Source organism: Pavona decussata, unplaced genomic scaffold (genome assembly GCF_977016875.1).
Source record: "Pavona decussata unplaced genomic scaffold, jaPavDecu1.1 SCAFFOLD_96, whole genome shotgun sequence".
Taxonomy (NCBI): Eukaryota; Metazoa; Cnidaria; class Anthozoa; order Scleractinia; family Agariciidae; genus Pavona; species Pavona decussata.
Genome location: NW_028145513.1, coordinates 1884162 through 1899247, shown reverse-complemented (window position 1 = coordinate 1899247; position 15086 = coordinate 1884162). Strand labels below are relative to the sequence as shown.

At 36.0% G+C, this 15086-nt stretch overlaps 1 protein-coding gene across 4 annotated transcripts in view; it reads left to right on the top strand.

Moving 5' to 3' along the window:
* LOC146472898 (CAP-Gly domain-containing linker protein 1-like) overlaps positions 1-15086 on the top strand; it is a 129900-nt gene that overhangs the window by 35794 nt on the left and 79020 nt on the right. For all 4 annotated transcript variants that reach the window (XM_085119133.1, XM_085119132.1, XM_085119131.1 and 1 more), the window contains 4 exons: positions 2902-3005; positions 5071-5134; positions 8260-8352; positions 10549-10830. In XM_085119133.1, coding sequence (XP_084975259.1) covers positions 2902-3005; positions 5071-5134; positions 8260-8352; positions 10549-10830 — 543 coding nt within the window. The remainder of the gene's footprint in view (positions 1-2901; positions 3006-5070; positions 5135-8259; positions 8353-10548; positions 10831-15086) is intronic.

The window sequence follows — 15086 nt, the reverse complement described above, 5'->3', positions numbered from 1 at the left end:
GCGAGTGCTTTATCACGGGTTCCAAATACCGAGAAACAGATGAAAGCACGAGGCCTGCGGCCTCGTGCTTTCATCTGTTTCGAGGTATTTGGAACCCGTGATAAAGCACGAAGCCCGAGTTTTTGACATGTCTTCTCAAATGAAACAATAAGAAATTAATCTCATTAAAATGCAAATGTTTGATCTCAGATGAAAAACATGTTTCATCTCAGATGAAAACCTGGTGGTGTTTCATCTGGTGTTTCATTGGGGTATCAAGATTCATCCACCTGACCAAAATGGAGGTCATTTATTGGCTTTTGACTGCATGAATTATTAATGAGTTTGAGAAGGGTATGTATTGGTTGCTGGTCTTCAGCCTTTGAAGCAACAAAAATCGTGATGGTAGTACAGTTGAACCCCCATAATCCGGACCAGACTTTTTGATTTTCTGGACTTGCTTCTCTGATCCTGTTTTTTTTTTTTTCATGAATATTAATAAGATGTGATCTTGAAAAGTTGAAGCGACAAAGAGTTTATTAATTGTTCCAAATGTGTGTTTAAACTCGGGGGGTTTAATCTGTTTTGTTTTAAACAGTGCAAGAGGCAGGAGATAAACAATATATTCTGATGCATTCAGCTGAATTCTGATTGGCTCAATTGTTATGTTGCTAACTTAAAGGGAATGTCATGCCTGATAAGTTCATTCTGTGTGGGTTATGTAAACACGCGAACAAATCAATCTTAAACTCAAATCACAGCCATGTCTACATGTAGGAAATGAAAGTGGTCCGTTCACGTTTAGAGAAAGAATTGACATAATAAATAATTATGCAATGTCACATTTAGAGAAAGGACAAAAAGGAACAGATTTAGCACTTGAATTTGGAATCAGCAAGCAGCAGAACTTTTTCATTTGTATTAAAATACATACAGGCTGTACATATATACAATTATTCTGATCTATTCACAATTAAATTCTGTCTTCTTTATTTCCTTTGTTTACATTACTGTATCATTAATATTTATTTTTTCAATTATCTAGACTCTTGATTATCAGGACTATTTACTTAAGTCCCAACAAGTCCGGATAATCGAGGTTTGACTGTATTGATAAGTTGTGCTGTGGATCAGGGTCTTCAAATAACTGAGCAGAAAGTGCTGCCTTTGTAATGACATCTGCAAATGGTTAGACTTTCTAGTCTTCTCGGATAAGGACAATAACCTGTAGGCCCCATCTCACAACCGTTGTTCATAATAACTCTGTGGGACGTTAAAGAACCCACTCACTGTTTGTAGAGAGTAGAGGACGTAGTTCCCGGTGTTGTGTTCTGGTCTTTGTGTGTGTTGGGGAGGGTGGGGTGAGATCACATATGGACTGTAGCGGTAGCCAGAGGCGCCTTGTGTATATGGTGATGCCCAATCTCACTCTCTGGGTGTGATTGATTATTGATTGTTAAGTGGCACATAATTTTTGTGGCTGATTTAATAAAGACTCAAAGACTTAAGACTTAAAGTGTGACTTGTGCAATGCAAGTCATGATGGATATACACACAGGATGCAGTTGAGCACAAGAACCGTTCATCTTTAACTTGCAAGCACTATTAATAGTCCCGAAAGACCTTGACAAACAGTTTTTCTTCCTTAAGAAGTGTAATTATAATAAGTTCAATTGTTTGGTGTATGAACTGGTGCTAATTAAAGAATAAAAATAATATTGATACCATCTTTTAATGTCCAATCGGACTCAATTTGAGCCATACTATTTGGGTGACATTACGTAATTATTTATTATGTTAATCTTCAGCTAACTATTTCTGACAGTTAATTTTATAATAATGAATTTGAACTAAACAAATGGATGGGTGTAATTTTCACTTGCTTATGTATTTTGAAACCTTTACTTATAAGGAAATATTTTTCTGGATTAAAAATTGAGTGTGAGGATCTTAGAGAGAGTCGCTCTTCAAGGAAGGTGTCTGCTGAAAAATGCATAGTTACCCCAATTTTCCTTTTTGGATTCCAACAGCAATTGCTAAGTTGTACTTTTCCAGCATAGTCATAAACTGTGGAAAAGTATATCTGAATTAGAAGCTGTCATCCTTAAATTGTACGTTTTAGCAAGTGTGTGATTTTTTCATGGTTACATAATTGGGCTACCGATTTACCTGGTACTAGACTATGGAAAAAGGTAAATTCATTGAGAAGCAACTTTATTTCAGAGAAGCAAAATCAATTAGCTTGCAATTATTGGACTCAAAAGTTCTTTTGAAGTTTTTTTTTTTTTCAAAAAAAAGAAATGAAAAAAAGCAATGAGTGGTGAAAAGCAAAACATTAAGCAGTTGTATGGAATAAAGTAATAGAACTTGTTTCAAACCATTCTGCCCTTTACATTTAAAAAAAAAAAAGGAATGAAACTATTAAAAAGAAAGATAGGAAGAGAATAGAGAAAAGAAGTTCAATGTTGCACTGAGCTGGAGTTAAAACGCTGCCTCTTGAAATTATCGCTTGCATCACATAACAGTTTACTTACAATGTACATGCCATGAAAACAATCCTGGCAGAATATTGTAGACTTCATTTGGCTTATTTGGGAGCTTCACTCTCACTTAAGGTACTAGTCTGTATAATTATTATGTAAAATAATTTTGCCATAACTGTCAAACATGTTTCAATTCCAGGGAAGAGAATTCATAGGCCATTTGCTTAAATGGAAGGGCTTTTTTAGAAATCCCCTGTTTTGGGGATATATACTTCTGTAGGCTTGAAAATTTGCATACTACTGAATTTCTATAGGTTCTTCCTATTTTGATAAAATCAATTCTCCAAAATGGATTGCTTTCATGTTTATCGAAAGTTAGTATGAATGTAAGTCTGAAAGTTAGATTGAATATTTCATTGTCTATAATTTTATTGTATAGGTTCTTCTTGAGAAAGACAAAGCCATCGAAGACTTACGGATTGTAGTTGAAGCAAAAGAAAGAGAAAAAACTGAGCTGCAGACACAGTTAGATGAAGAGAGAAGGTACACCAGCCTTTAATAGTCTTGTCCAACCTAATGGTTGTCTTACTGAAATGAGCTCTTCCCATTTTTGATGAACAATGAAAACTATAGGCACAACCAAATTTATCGATGACCAGTGTTCTAAAGTATAACCACTTCTAGTTGCATTTGACGTACATGTAGGAGAATGCCATTCCAATTGGGTCATGGGCATCACCTGTCTTACAAGCCATCAAAATTTGAGATCGAGATGGACTCCCAAGTGCCTGTGTTCAATTTTTATCAGGGGTTGACTTTCCCCTTCTTGTATTGAACATGTTTGAGCTTCCTTTTGTTTACCATGTGGGATGGGAGTGTGTTCTTGGATGCCATTTAATTAGTAATCAGTTAAAAACCTTTGATAGAAGTCTTATCTGTCCAAAATCCGAAATCTTGTTGTAAATTGATTCAGCTTTGATAAAGAACAGACATGCTGTCAACCTCGTTCCCAGGGTCTCTGCTCTTCACGTCCCAGTGAGTGAGGGAGGGGAGACTCTGATTGGGGCTGGTCATGTGTCTCCCAGATAAAAATTAGACCCAGGGAGGGATCCACCGCTTGCTTTTCTTTGTCAAGATTTATTTGTCAGAAATTATTATTATGAGTTGTAAACAAATCAAACTGTATCATTGCAACCAAGGTTGAAGGCACAGCAATTTCATGTCTTCTACAAACTCCATAAAATCAAAAGAGCTAAAGGGGTTGTAATCTCTTTTTGTGGCTACTGCCTCCTAGGAAGGTCAGTAGCTACTATGTTACGGTGTTGTGCATCAGTCAGTAAATCGGAAGCTTTCGGAATTGCGGCATTTACCCGAAGTTGGGTTGAGTTCACAACGACAGGTTGATGAGATCTCAGTCAGCTTTATTCGTCAGAAGATCCTTGTATTCAATTCAAAATGGCTGCCATGTCTTTCATGTGTGGATTTTCGAGGTGGCAATTTGTGGTTCTTGGAAGGAAAACACAGGTTTTCAATACTGTAAATCAAAAGAACAACTTCTAAGGAACACTCGGCTGCTTAAAAAGAGGAAATCAGTGATTTCATAGTGAAGAAATTCCTGTTTGAGATTTTGTAAGAAGGCAAAACATATCCGATCATAAACAAGATCGACAGCAGCTCACAGTCACAGATTCAGTCCCTTTATACACCTTTTTAGGGGTCTCTGAATGACCACTTGACTTGACCTTTGAAACATGCGCAAATCGCAAGTTGATCTTGACTGGGGCATATGTTCCCATCCCCGGTACACTTAATATAAGCAACCTGACACTCAACCACTCCTTCCAGCAGTCACTTATTTGTAATCTCCCAGATTCTGGGAGACACATGACCATCCCTTACCAGGGTCTCCCCTCTCTTGCTTCCTTGGACATGAAGAGGTGAGACCCTGGGAACGGGGTTGACATGCTGTCATGCTGAATAGGACAAAGTTGAAGCAGCCAGCAGACTTTGTACATGTGTTAGTCTCATACCTTAAATGGTGAAGCTTTGTTTCTTTTACTCTTTGATGAACAACGACATAATTGGAATCATTCACAGTGAACAATACAGCTGCAGCATTTCTTTTTGTGCTTGTGCACATGCATTTGGTTATCTGACATCAAGGCTTATGATATGCTAATTAGATCTCAACATTCAAAATGTTTATAACTTCATTGCAGCAGAATTTCCACGTAGTGTATAACAAATGCCTTTCTAGTAGCTAGTAAAAATTAGTGTCAAGTAGAAATAAATGGAATTAATACTGTCTCGTAAGTAAGTTTGTCAATAATTAAGAACGTCCCAAAAATATTTTGCAAATGTAACACAACCAGCAATTGTTCTGTCAGACCCATCACAGACCCTGGATTGCCTCTAATCTTGTAGCTTCAGGGTGAAAGAGTAAAGTAATCCCTCATGTTCCAGTTTTTGTTTATCTTCAAAATTAAGATTTTAATTTGTTTTTCCATTAACTTTGGTTAGTAGACAAAATGCATACATGTTATATTTACGTGTTAGCCAGGAAAAGGTGTTCTTGTTCCTAACTCCAGTAAATTCATTGTCTTTGCAGGAAAGTTGAGGATTTGCAGTTTAAGTTAGAAGAAGAAGAGATAACTCTTGGTGATGAACTGAGGGTAAGATATTCCATGAATGTTAGAACTTGGTATGCAGAAAAATAACAATTTTTTCTCAGTCCATGAGAATGAGTTCTTCTTATTGGTTAGAAATTTATAGTAGCAATTAAAGTGCAACTAACCCCACCTCCCAATATTTTTTTCGCTAAACATATTCTCCTAATTGCCCTGATAATTTGTACCAAAAAAATTTGTAAGATTGATAAATCCTTGCGTTTCTACGGCCTTTTGCAGTTTGACTTTCTTGATCTGCCGCTACCTATTTAGGGACCTGGGTCGACTTATGTTGTGATGCCACCAAAGGAATTAACGCAAGTTATTTTGCAAGCATTTGTCAGCGCTTAGATCGAACCACATATTTCTTTTGCATATTTCATCTCCCTTTTATCTTGGAAAGTGTCAAGATTTTGACACAATGTAATTATGTCACACCAAGTCCTTCAATGATGTCATAGCTCATCACAGCCAAACTAGCTAGGCCCGTTCTCCCTTTACGCTAGGCACTGGTCAAAGAAGCATGAAATTTTCCAAATTTGAAAATCCATGAAAAAGGGGGGGAAAGCTATGTCAACAATTTTTTCGCACAAATAATCAGGCCAATAAGGAGAATGTGTTAAGCGAAAAAAAAAATTGGGGGTTAGTTGCACTTTAAGACAAGTCTGATATTACTTATCTAGTAAACTTTGTAATGAGTTATTTTCAACTGTTTTTTTTTTTAATCTCAGTAATGCATAAAAATTTCTTCTCTTAACTAGCACTCCATTCTGTACAAGTGTTGACTATTAGTAAGTAAAACAGAAAAAATTTGAGGACATACATGGGAACATAGATGGTTTCCCCATACAGCAATTGTTAACAAAAAGAGCATTGGAGAATGTTTTTTTATAGATAAGAAGGAGGTAAAGTTGATGCAATTTTACCCAATATTTGAAGTCTTCTTTGGATTTCATATTTTTTAGATTATTATTTTAAAGAGAAGGTAAATTAAAATCATTAAGGAAACTAATTTCTTAATTTTGCATGATGGTCACTTAAGGAGGCTCGAGGCAGTTTTTTTGGACTTAGGGTGGAAGTTTTGAAATTACAATCTCGCATACAAGATAAACTTCGATCTCCTTCATACTACATCATCATTTCAACATATGATCAAAGTTAATTTTCTCATCGGTTTCCAAGCAACAGCTATTACCATAGCAACGGAAACGCATAGCCTCTCATTTTAAACATTGTCGATTATCTCGAAATCTAGTCAGACACTTTATGACGAAACTTTAGAGATTTAAACTACTCAATCTAGACAACTTGTAGGCAAAATTAGAAAAAAATCTGTAAGAGCGTTTTCAAGTAAATAATGAATCAATTTTTACGGGGTGGTTTTGTTTATTCCAGCATTTTTTACCATTATTTCTGGCAAAATAAAACTTGACACTGTGTCTTTTCTGTCAAAGGGTCTTTCCTGATAGCAAAACATTCTAAATGTATATTGAGCATCATGGATGTCTCCGATTTTAAGATATTCATGTTTAAGAACTGTGAAAATAAAGCGCAGATGAATGAAAAAGTTCCTACTTTGCATAAATCGAGATATCTTTAAAATGCCCCCACAGATTTTTCTGTTAAATTACAAGCGGTTAAAGTAAGAATTCTTTTCGATATCTACGCAAGTTTTAGGCTCAGGAACCGAAATTTGTGTTAGATAAGAAGGCTGAATCTTGGTCAAGTTTCAGTCGTTATTTGCTTTCTCCAAAGAATAATTTTATTTTGTTTGTCCCGGTCTATTTCACTGCGATTCACATGTTTTGAATATTTACCATAATGTGAAGTCGTGCAAAAGGTAAAATTTACAATGGAAGACTTGAGAAGCAGGAGCATATATTTATGTAAATTTTACCTTTTGCACGACTTCATCTAATCATAAATATTCACAGCACGTGAATAGCAGTGGAATAGACCGGGACAAACAAAGTAAAACTCTTGTTCAAAGAAAGCGAATAATGACTGAAACTTGACCAAGATTCAACCTTCTTATCTAACACCGGTTTCGGTTCTTGAGCCTAAAACTTGCGTGAATATTGAAAAGAATTCTTACTCTAACCGCTTGTAATTTAACAGAAAAATCTGTCGGGGTATTTTAAAGATATCTCGATTTATGTAAATTAGGAACTTTTTCATTCATTTGTGCTTTATTTTAACTATTTTCAAACATAAATATCTTAAAATCGGAGACACCCATGAAGCTCAATGTACATTTAGAATGTTTTGCTATTAGCAATGACCTTTTAAGAGAAAAGGCAAAGTGTCAGTTTTATTTTGCCAGAGATAATGGTGAAAAATGCTGGAATAAACAAAACCACCCCGTAAAAATTGATTAATTTTAGGGCCTCTGAAATGCGATTTTCAGGCGCAATTTGAAGTGGTTTAATTGCTCTAAAGTCACCCCATTTTTGTGCTAACTACAGTAGTTTAAAGGATGGATTTTCTTAACACTGACAATAATCGAGACGGATAAACATTTTAAATTCATTCAAATTAAAATTCATGATACCTCAAAAATGGGATCAGCCAGCAACATTCTGCGGGGTTGCTGTTCTGCAAATTTCTGGTCAACAGCATCATAATCCACGGGTTTCTTGTGGTGAATATTCATGAGCGCCAAGCCAGATAATCTTTCTGTCGTCATGGTGGTCCGCAGGTACCCTTTAACCAGCTTTAAGGTACTGTTTGCCCGTTCGTTGTCAGCTGAAGTCACTGGAATAGTGCATGCAATGCGCAGCAAACAGTGGATGTTGGGGAAAATGTCTGCATCATTTTCAAAAGATATATTTATTAGCTGAGTTGGTTCACTTTTTTTTAACCACCGGTTTTTTTATACGTTTTTACGTTCAGTTTAGGGGGTTCGACCGAACCACCCGAACCACCCCTAGATCCGCCCCAGATACCCCATACAGATTTTTTAAAACCTTTTTCCCAGAGTGAATAAACTGAATGAATAGTTTTAGTCAGAAAGATAGCGTAATATTGTTTTGCTAACCTTCTGTTACGCTACTTGATGTCATTCTGGAAGTTGCAAATTTGTTAAGGAGCAGTTTTTCAATTTTACCTAAATCTTTATTCTTCTTCCTCAGATTGAGCAGAAGGAAATTGAAACTCTTGAGATTGAACTGAAAGAGAAGGTGGCTTCACTCTTGACACTTAGAAAAGGACTTGAGGAGGAGCAGGTAAGACAGAGTATAAAAGAACTTATATCAGCTGATTTTTGGCCAAAGACTGTCGTTTTTGATTAAGGGCCAAGGAAGGTGGATTAAAAAAGACCATTTTGCTGACTTAATTTTTTATTTATTAATTTTCATTGTAGTATCACAATATGTTGGCACTGATATTGTTAAATAAATATAATTTTTAAATTCATGACTTATGAATCAACTCCAACACAACAAGAAATTGCCCATTGAGCTGTATGAATCCTTTGTAGCAAACTGCCTGTCAACCACCTTGTCCCATTTCTCCCCTTGGTAGTCAACCACCAAAATCCTACACATACATAACATGCATGAGTTAAGTCCAAGTCCATTTTCCGTAAAGGTTCAGAATGCCGACGGTTCACCACGACAGGTTACGAGATCTGAGTCGGCTTTATTTGTACGGAAGATTCAAAATGGCTGCCGGGTCTCTCATGCTCACCAAGGGGGCGGTTTGTGGTTCTTGAAAGGAAAACACAGGTTTTCAATACTGTAAATCAAAAGAACAACTTCTAAGGAACACTCGGCTGCTTAAAAAGTCAGTGAGTTCATAGCGAAGAAATACCTGTTCAAGATTGTGTGAAGGCGAAAACATGTGCGATCGCAAATTGAGTCCATTTTCCGTCAAGGTTCGGAATGCCGAAAGCTCACCATGACAGGTTACAAGATCTCAGTCGGCTTTATTCGTACCGAAGATCCTTTTTTCAATCAATATGGCTGCCGGATCTCTCACGCTTGGATTTTCAAGGTGGCAGTTTGTGGTTCTTGGAAGGAAAACACAGGTTTTCAATATACTGTAAATCACAAGAACAACTTCTAAAGAACACTCAGCTGCTTAAAAAGAGGAAATCAGTGAGTTCATAGCGAAAAAATTCCTGCTCGAGAGTGTGTCAAGGCGAAACATGTGCGATCGCAAAGCAAGATCTGCAAATCATCACTTGAGCTGTAGACGTTCTTGGAAATTTTTGTGTGCTGCTGGAAATCCACTTTACCAAATACTACAGGTTTGAATGTGAATTTTACCGTGCTTTATGTTAAATTGATGGATTTGCCATTTTTTAAATAGCTTTGGCGAAATTTTTGAAAAACGTATTCAGTTTTATTAATACAGTCAAGAAATTGTACTTTACAATAGTGACTCGCAATTCGCTTGGATCGCTTCACGTAGCTACACTCGAGGCGAAAATTGTACGAATTTGCTTTTTAGGCGTGAACACAGGTCTGTCTGAATAAATTTTTCAATTAAAAAAGCTTATTGTTTGTTTACCTGTGTGTCTTGATTCACGGAATTTCTTGTGACCATGCGATCTTATGTAACCAGCGATGTAAACCACGAGAGAGCCAAACCATATCTATCGCTGTCCCCTGTGTATTAAAGTGTAAACAAACGATCAAATTACGCTGCACATTCTGGCACCCCTCTGAATTTTATATAACATTGCTTTTATACTGCAATAGACTGCAATATTCTACAAAAATAAGGCAGTAGCCACATGCAGTCATAGACTGCCTTTTATTTACAATGATTTTGTGTTGTTTTGCACTGCTTACTATAGACAGAATTAGAACTCTAGAGCAATATATCGGTTATTTGCTTCTAAAAGTTTCTCTTGGACTGCATGTTTAGCATTTTCTTGGTCGCTGACTTTGCTACAGATCATAGTTTGAAAGCTACCTGGAGGACTTGAGCTTCACTAACGCTTGGTCTATAACACATAAATAGTTATACACAAAACTTGTGTGATCGCTAGAGAGATACCTGTAAAAAATCCCCCTTTATCACTTGGAAAATAACCTTCCTACAAATTTGCAACCCCACTAACATGTAACATACACCTATCGAAGTTACCCCCAGCTTTGCAACTTTTTCATAAATGCACAAAGGTAGTCAATAAAGCAGGCAAATTAAACCTACATTAAATGTAACAGCCACATATTGATCTTTGAAGAGATTCCCTTTCATTTTCTTACAATGACCTTATTCAGGGTCACTTGAACCCAGACAAGAACTTTTCATTAAAGATTATGGTTGGTGAAACTGTTGTAGGTTAAAATGAATCCCAGGTTAAAATGATTTCAACCTAGGTTGATTTGTATTTTTCTTTGTTTGGGAGGCGGGCAATTTAACTTTGTGTACTTGTTAACTTTATTATTCTTAATACTTTGTTTTGGTAGGATGGAAAGAGGACAGCTTTATCCAAGGTGGCTGAATTAGAAAGTGAAGTGTCAGAGTCTACCGTACAACTGTGTAGTCTGCAAACAGCTCTGACAGAATCTCATAGCAAGATCAGAGAGCTAGAGGCAACACTGTCTGGTAAACTGGAGGAAAAGTCAGCCGAGACCAGCATTAGAGAAAAGGAACTCCAAAAGAATTGTGAAAAGATTACTTCCTTGGAAAAGGATTTGGATGAACAAAATAAAGCAAAGAAAGATCTTCAAAATGAGTTGAAAACAACAGTAAGTTTGTTATATTTTGCAGTGTTTCTTTTGGGTGATTTTTGATATATTCTACATGTTACACACAAATTTTTCTTCTCTGTATTTGCCTTTGATGGGTACTTTGACAGTCAACTACCAGGCTGAGCATTAAGTTGCTGTCTCCTTAAGTACTAAGATTAGTCACAGAATAGATAAACTTGAAATCTTGCATGTGAATTACACTTTGTCCAGTCACTTGAAAAATCTTTCCATTTGGGCTCTAAATGTTTTTCTCCTTAGTTTCCAGTCCCTTAGTGCGCCAAAGTTGAATTTTTTGAAAAAATGCACCATTTTAACAAGTTTAGTAACTCATCACAACACTTAAGCTTAAAATTTAAATATGCAAGGCCGAATACTACGATTGGTTGACAAGCACAAGTCTTCCTTATACTAAAATATTATTGCTAATAAATCAATGTTTCCACACAATAATAATTTATTATCCACTTTATAAAATACTACAGGTTTAAATGTGAATTTTACTGTGCTTTATGTTAAATTGGTGGATTTGTCATATTCAAATAGATTTCGTGAAATTTTCGAAAAAGGAGAAATTGTGCTTTTATATTAGTGACTCGCAGTTCGCTTGGATTGGTCGCCTTCACGTAGCTTCACTCGAGGCGAAAATTAAATGAATGTGCTTTTCAGGTGTGAACACAGGTCTGTCTGAATAAATTTTTCAATCAAGAAAGCTTATTGTCTGTTTATCTGTGTGTCTTGCCCATTTGACAACATGATCAAATTGTGCTGTATAATTTTAGCACTGACCAGAGCTTTTCATTTACCCCTCTGAATTTTAACATTTTAACATTGCTTTTTTGCTGCAATATTCTACAAAAATAAAGAGAAGCCACATGCAGGACTTCATAGACTGCCTTTTGTTTCAAGTAGTAATAGCATGAACTTTTCCCAACCCACCTTTACGGCTGGAAAAAGAGACCAGGAACAATAGGTGTACAAAAATACATGTAACCCAAAAGTGGGACTTCATATGGAAATGACGTCATAGTTATGAAAAGACAAAGATTTGGGCTTACTTATTATAAAACAAAATTTTACAGCCAGATGGTTTCAAGATCCTGGAAGTGCTTCCAAATACTAGTATTTCTTAATTATGCAAATTAGGATATAAAACTTTGCTTGAAACTCACGAGAAAATATGACTCGCAAAATGCTATCCAACATAAAGAAAATCACTGACATAGTTTGAAAATACAGAACACTACAACTTTACATTTGTTCGTGTACATGACCAAAAAGGTTAAAAACAAAACTGTATGTGGCCTTAAATGGCGACTATTAACCATGCTAAATTAAATGGAAACTTGTTATAATAATTATAGATGACTCTTGATGATTGCTGATTTCACATACCTATAAATTTTGAAGCAAAGCATCACAAATAAGACATAATTATGACAATTAAACTTCACTTGCACTAGTTAAGTCCTTTTGATACATGAAGCAACACAGAGATGGAAGTGGACTATGTTCTTTTGGTGCATGGATTTACATGGTGTCCAATCAACAAAACATTGGGACTCAAAAGAAAGCGTTTTTAAGGGACGTATACAAAACATGGACCCAGGTCCATGGACCACCCCTATGGACTGGGTCCATGGACCACCTCACCTTGTGGACCCGGTCCATGGATCACCACTAATAAATTTTCAAAGGCATATTTTACCTGTCAATATAATAGAGGATGGACTGCGGACTGAGTATAAAATACAGATTAAATATGGCGTTCAATATGTAATTCACCTTCTACTTTCTATGTAATTGAGATTTTATGCTCTTACCACCGTTGAGTTTTATACGCAATCCGTATTTAGTTTGCTTTGCAATCGTAGAGTCTGATTTCTGGTGAGTACTGACGAGGCAGATTTCGTTCTTCATCACACTTTTTTTAAGTCCACATGGGTGGTCCATGGACCTGGCTCCATGTTTTGTATACGTCTGTTTTTAAAGGTTTTTTTTTTGAAGAGTCTAAAATGGGAGAAGTCAGATGTTAGTGGAAAGGCACTGCAGCTCCTGTGGTGATTGAATACCAAACAGTTAGCTTCCAGTTTTCCCTCCAAGAACTGCCATGAATTTTGTTCCTTATGTCTTGTTTCCAAATGAAACTTGATACACGTAAACAATAATTATTTTGGTTGGTCAGCACATAACCAAAATCTTGCCAGTATTTTCAGGGTGGCAGTTCCTTTCAACTTCCAAGCGATGGCTTCTGTCTATGTTTTATAACATTGGGAAAGGCTTTCAATTTTGCTCAAGTTGCTATATTTTTGGCTTTATCAAACATAAATGTATGCATTTATTTAAGAGTTGCAGTACTCGATAGCTCTTGCTATGCTTGTGCAAATTTTCAGTGTTTACATTTATTTTGTTCCAGTGAATGAATCGTATTGCCAAGACTTGATCCCAAATGAAATTTATTGCAAAGTTGCAAAATCTTGACAGTAAAAAGTTTCCATCTGGGACAACCTTGGACTTGTTCAGTGAAGCCAATTAAGTATTTAATTCTTAACTGAAGCAGCTTATTGCCCAGGGCAGTTTATAAAAATCTGTTAACCAGTGAAGCGATCAACAAGAAATTGACATTGCAACAAAGGCGAGCTAGCTAATGCTAATATGCATGATCCTCCAGTTTTAGACCAAATAGCCTTGTTCATCTCCTTCTATTTTCAGTTGCTTATTGGGGTGCAGTAGTTTTGTTACAAATTCCTCTGATGAGTCCTGGGACACTCATGAAAAATCATGAGTCCCAGTCCAGAACCAATGAGTCCCAGTCCAAAAACAAATGAGTCCTATATTACAGATGCTTGAGCCTTCATGTAACTGGACGTTTCATCTCACATCAATTTTTAATAGCAACACTTATCATATTTCAGCCAACCATAGGTCTTTAACCAGTTTGGCAGGAATTTTCTTTTTTCTTTTCGTTCCCTTTGTTATTGGAAACAACAGCCACATTTGAAAGACTTGAAGAGGTGGTAGTAACACTGTCGATCTCGGGATCAGTCAGAACACATGTAAAGCAAAAAAAAAAAGAAAAAAAGAACACTCTTGGTAAGTTCGTCGTTTGAACCAGTATGAAGCGGCTACCCTTCGAAACTTAACTTTTTTTGCCCTGGCAGAGCTTGCAAAATCTTTTTGGGTAGCCTTTTTAATAATTTATTGTTTGGCAGCGTTAACAAGACACAAAAGGTGAACTTTATGCCATATCAGACTGTACATGTAAGTTCCAAAAATTGTCAGCCATCTTGGTTCACCCATGTGCATTCCATATATGGTAAACATAATCAGTACCCACCCCATCGGGTAATGAAAATGGCGGTACTTAAAATAAAAGAAATTTTATTGGAGTGTATTGTGTGGAAATGCTTTGGTTTATTCTTTCAGAAATTGCTTCTAGGTCTATTTTATAGACAATATTGTTCTATTTACTTGAGGTTGGTTTTATTCCTACACTAGCGTGCCATGAATTACTTTGCATCTTTGGGGATTTTTATGCGTCAGGGACGCAGGATGCAGGGGTAACAAAATCATTGATGGTGGACAAAACCAACATTCATTGAATTCACTGAAGAAGTCAATGCTTTGTCTCATTGAAATGGCAATTATACTGAGTTTTTGCTTGAGGCATGTGCAGTTTATCGATAATAATGATAATAATAATAGTAACAACAATAATAATAATAATAATAATAATAATAATAATAATAATAATAATAATAATAATAATAATAATAATGTCTTTATTCATTCGATGCAATATATATATCAAAATGTTACATGAATTTGAAAAAAAAGTTAATCAATAAGAAATTCATAATACTAAATTGTATCTAAACCTAAGCCTATTAAAAAGCTACTTTTAAAACGTTCAGTGTTTATATTGGGTAACTGACTAGTACTTTGTCTTATTCTAAGGGAGGACACTTTAGCTTGGGGCAACATAGGGTACAACGGGTGAGAACTGTCGCTGCTAATTTTATTGAAAAGTTTCTTATCATATTTTTTCCAAGAGCTCGTTGATATTGTTAAGTTTTGAGGAGTAACGCCTCTTAAAGCATCTTTCCAGGTGGCATTGTGCAGTATTTAAAATTGCTGGCATATGCCATAACCATTTGATCTCAACATGTGACAGTATCCACAAGAGAGCAATCAAGGACAGATTGTTGAAGGACTGGAGTGAGTATAGGCGTCTTCAAAACCAGGTTACAAACAGG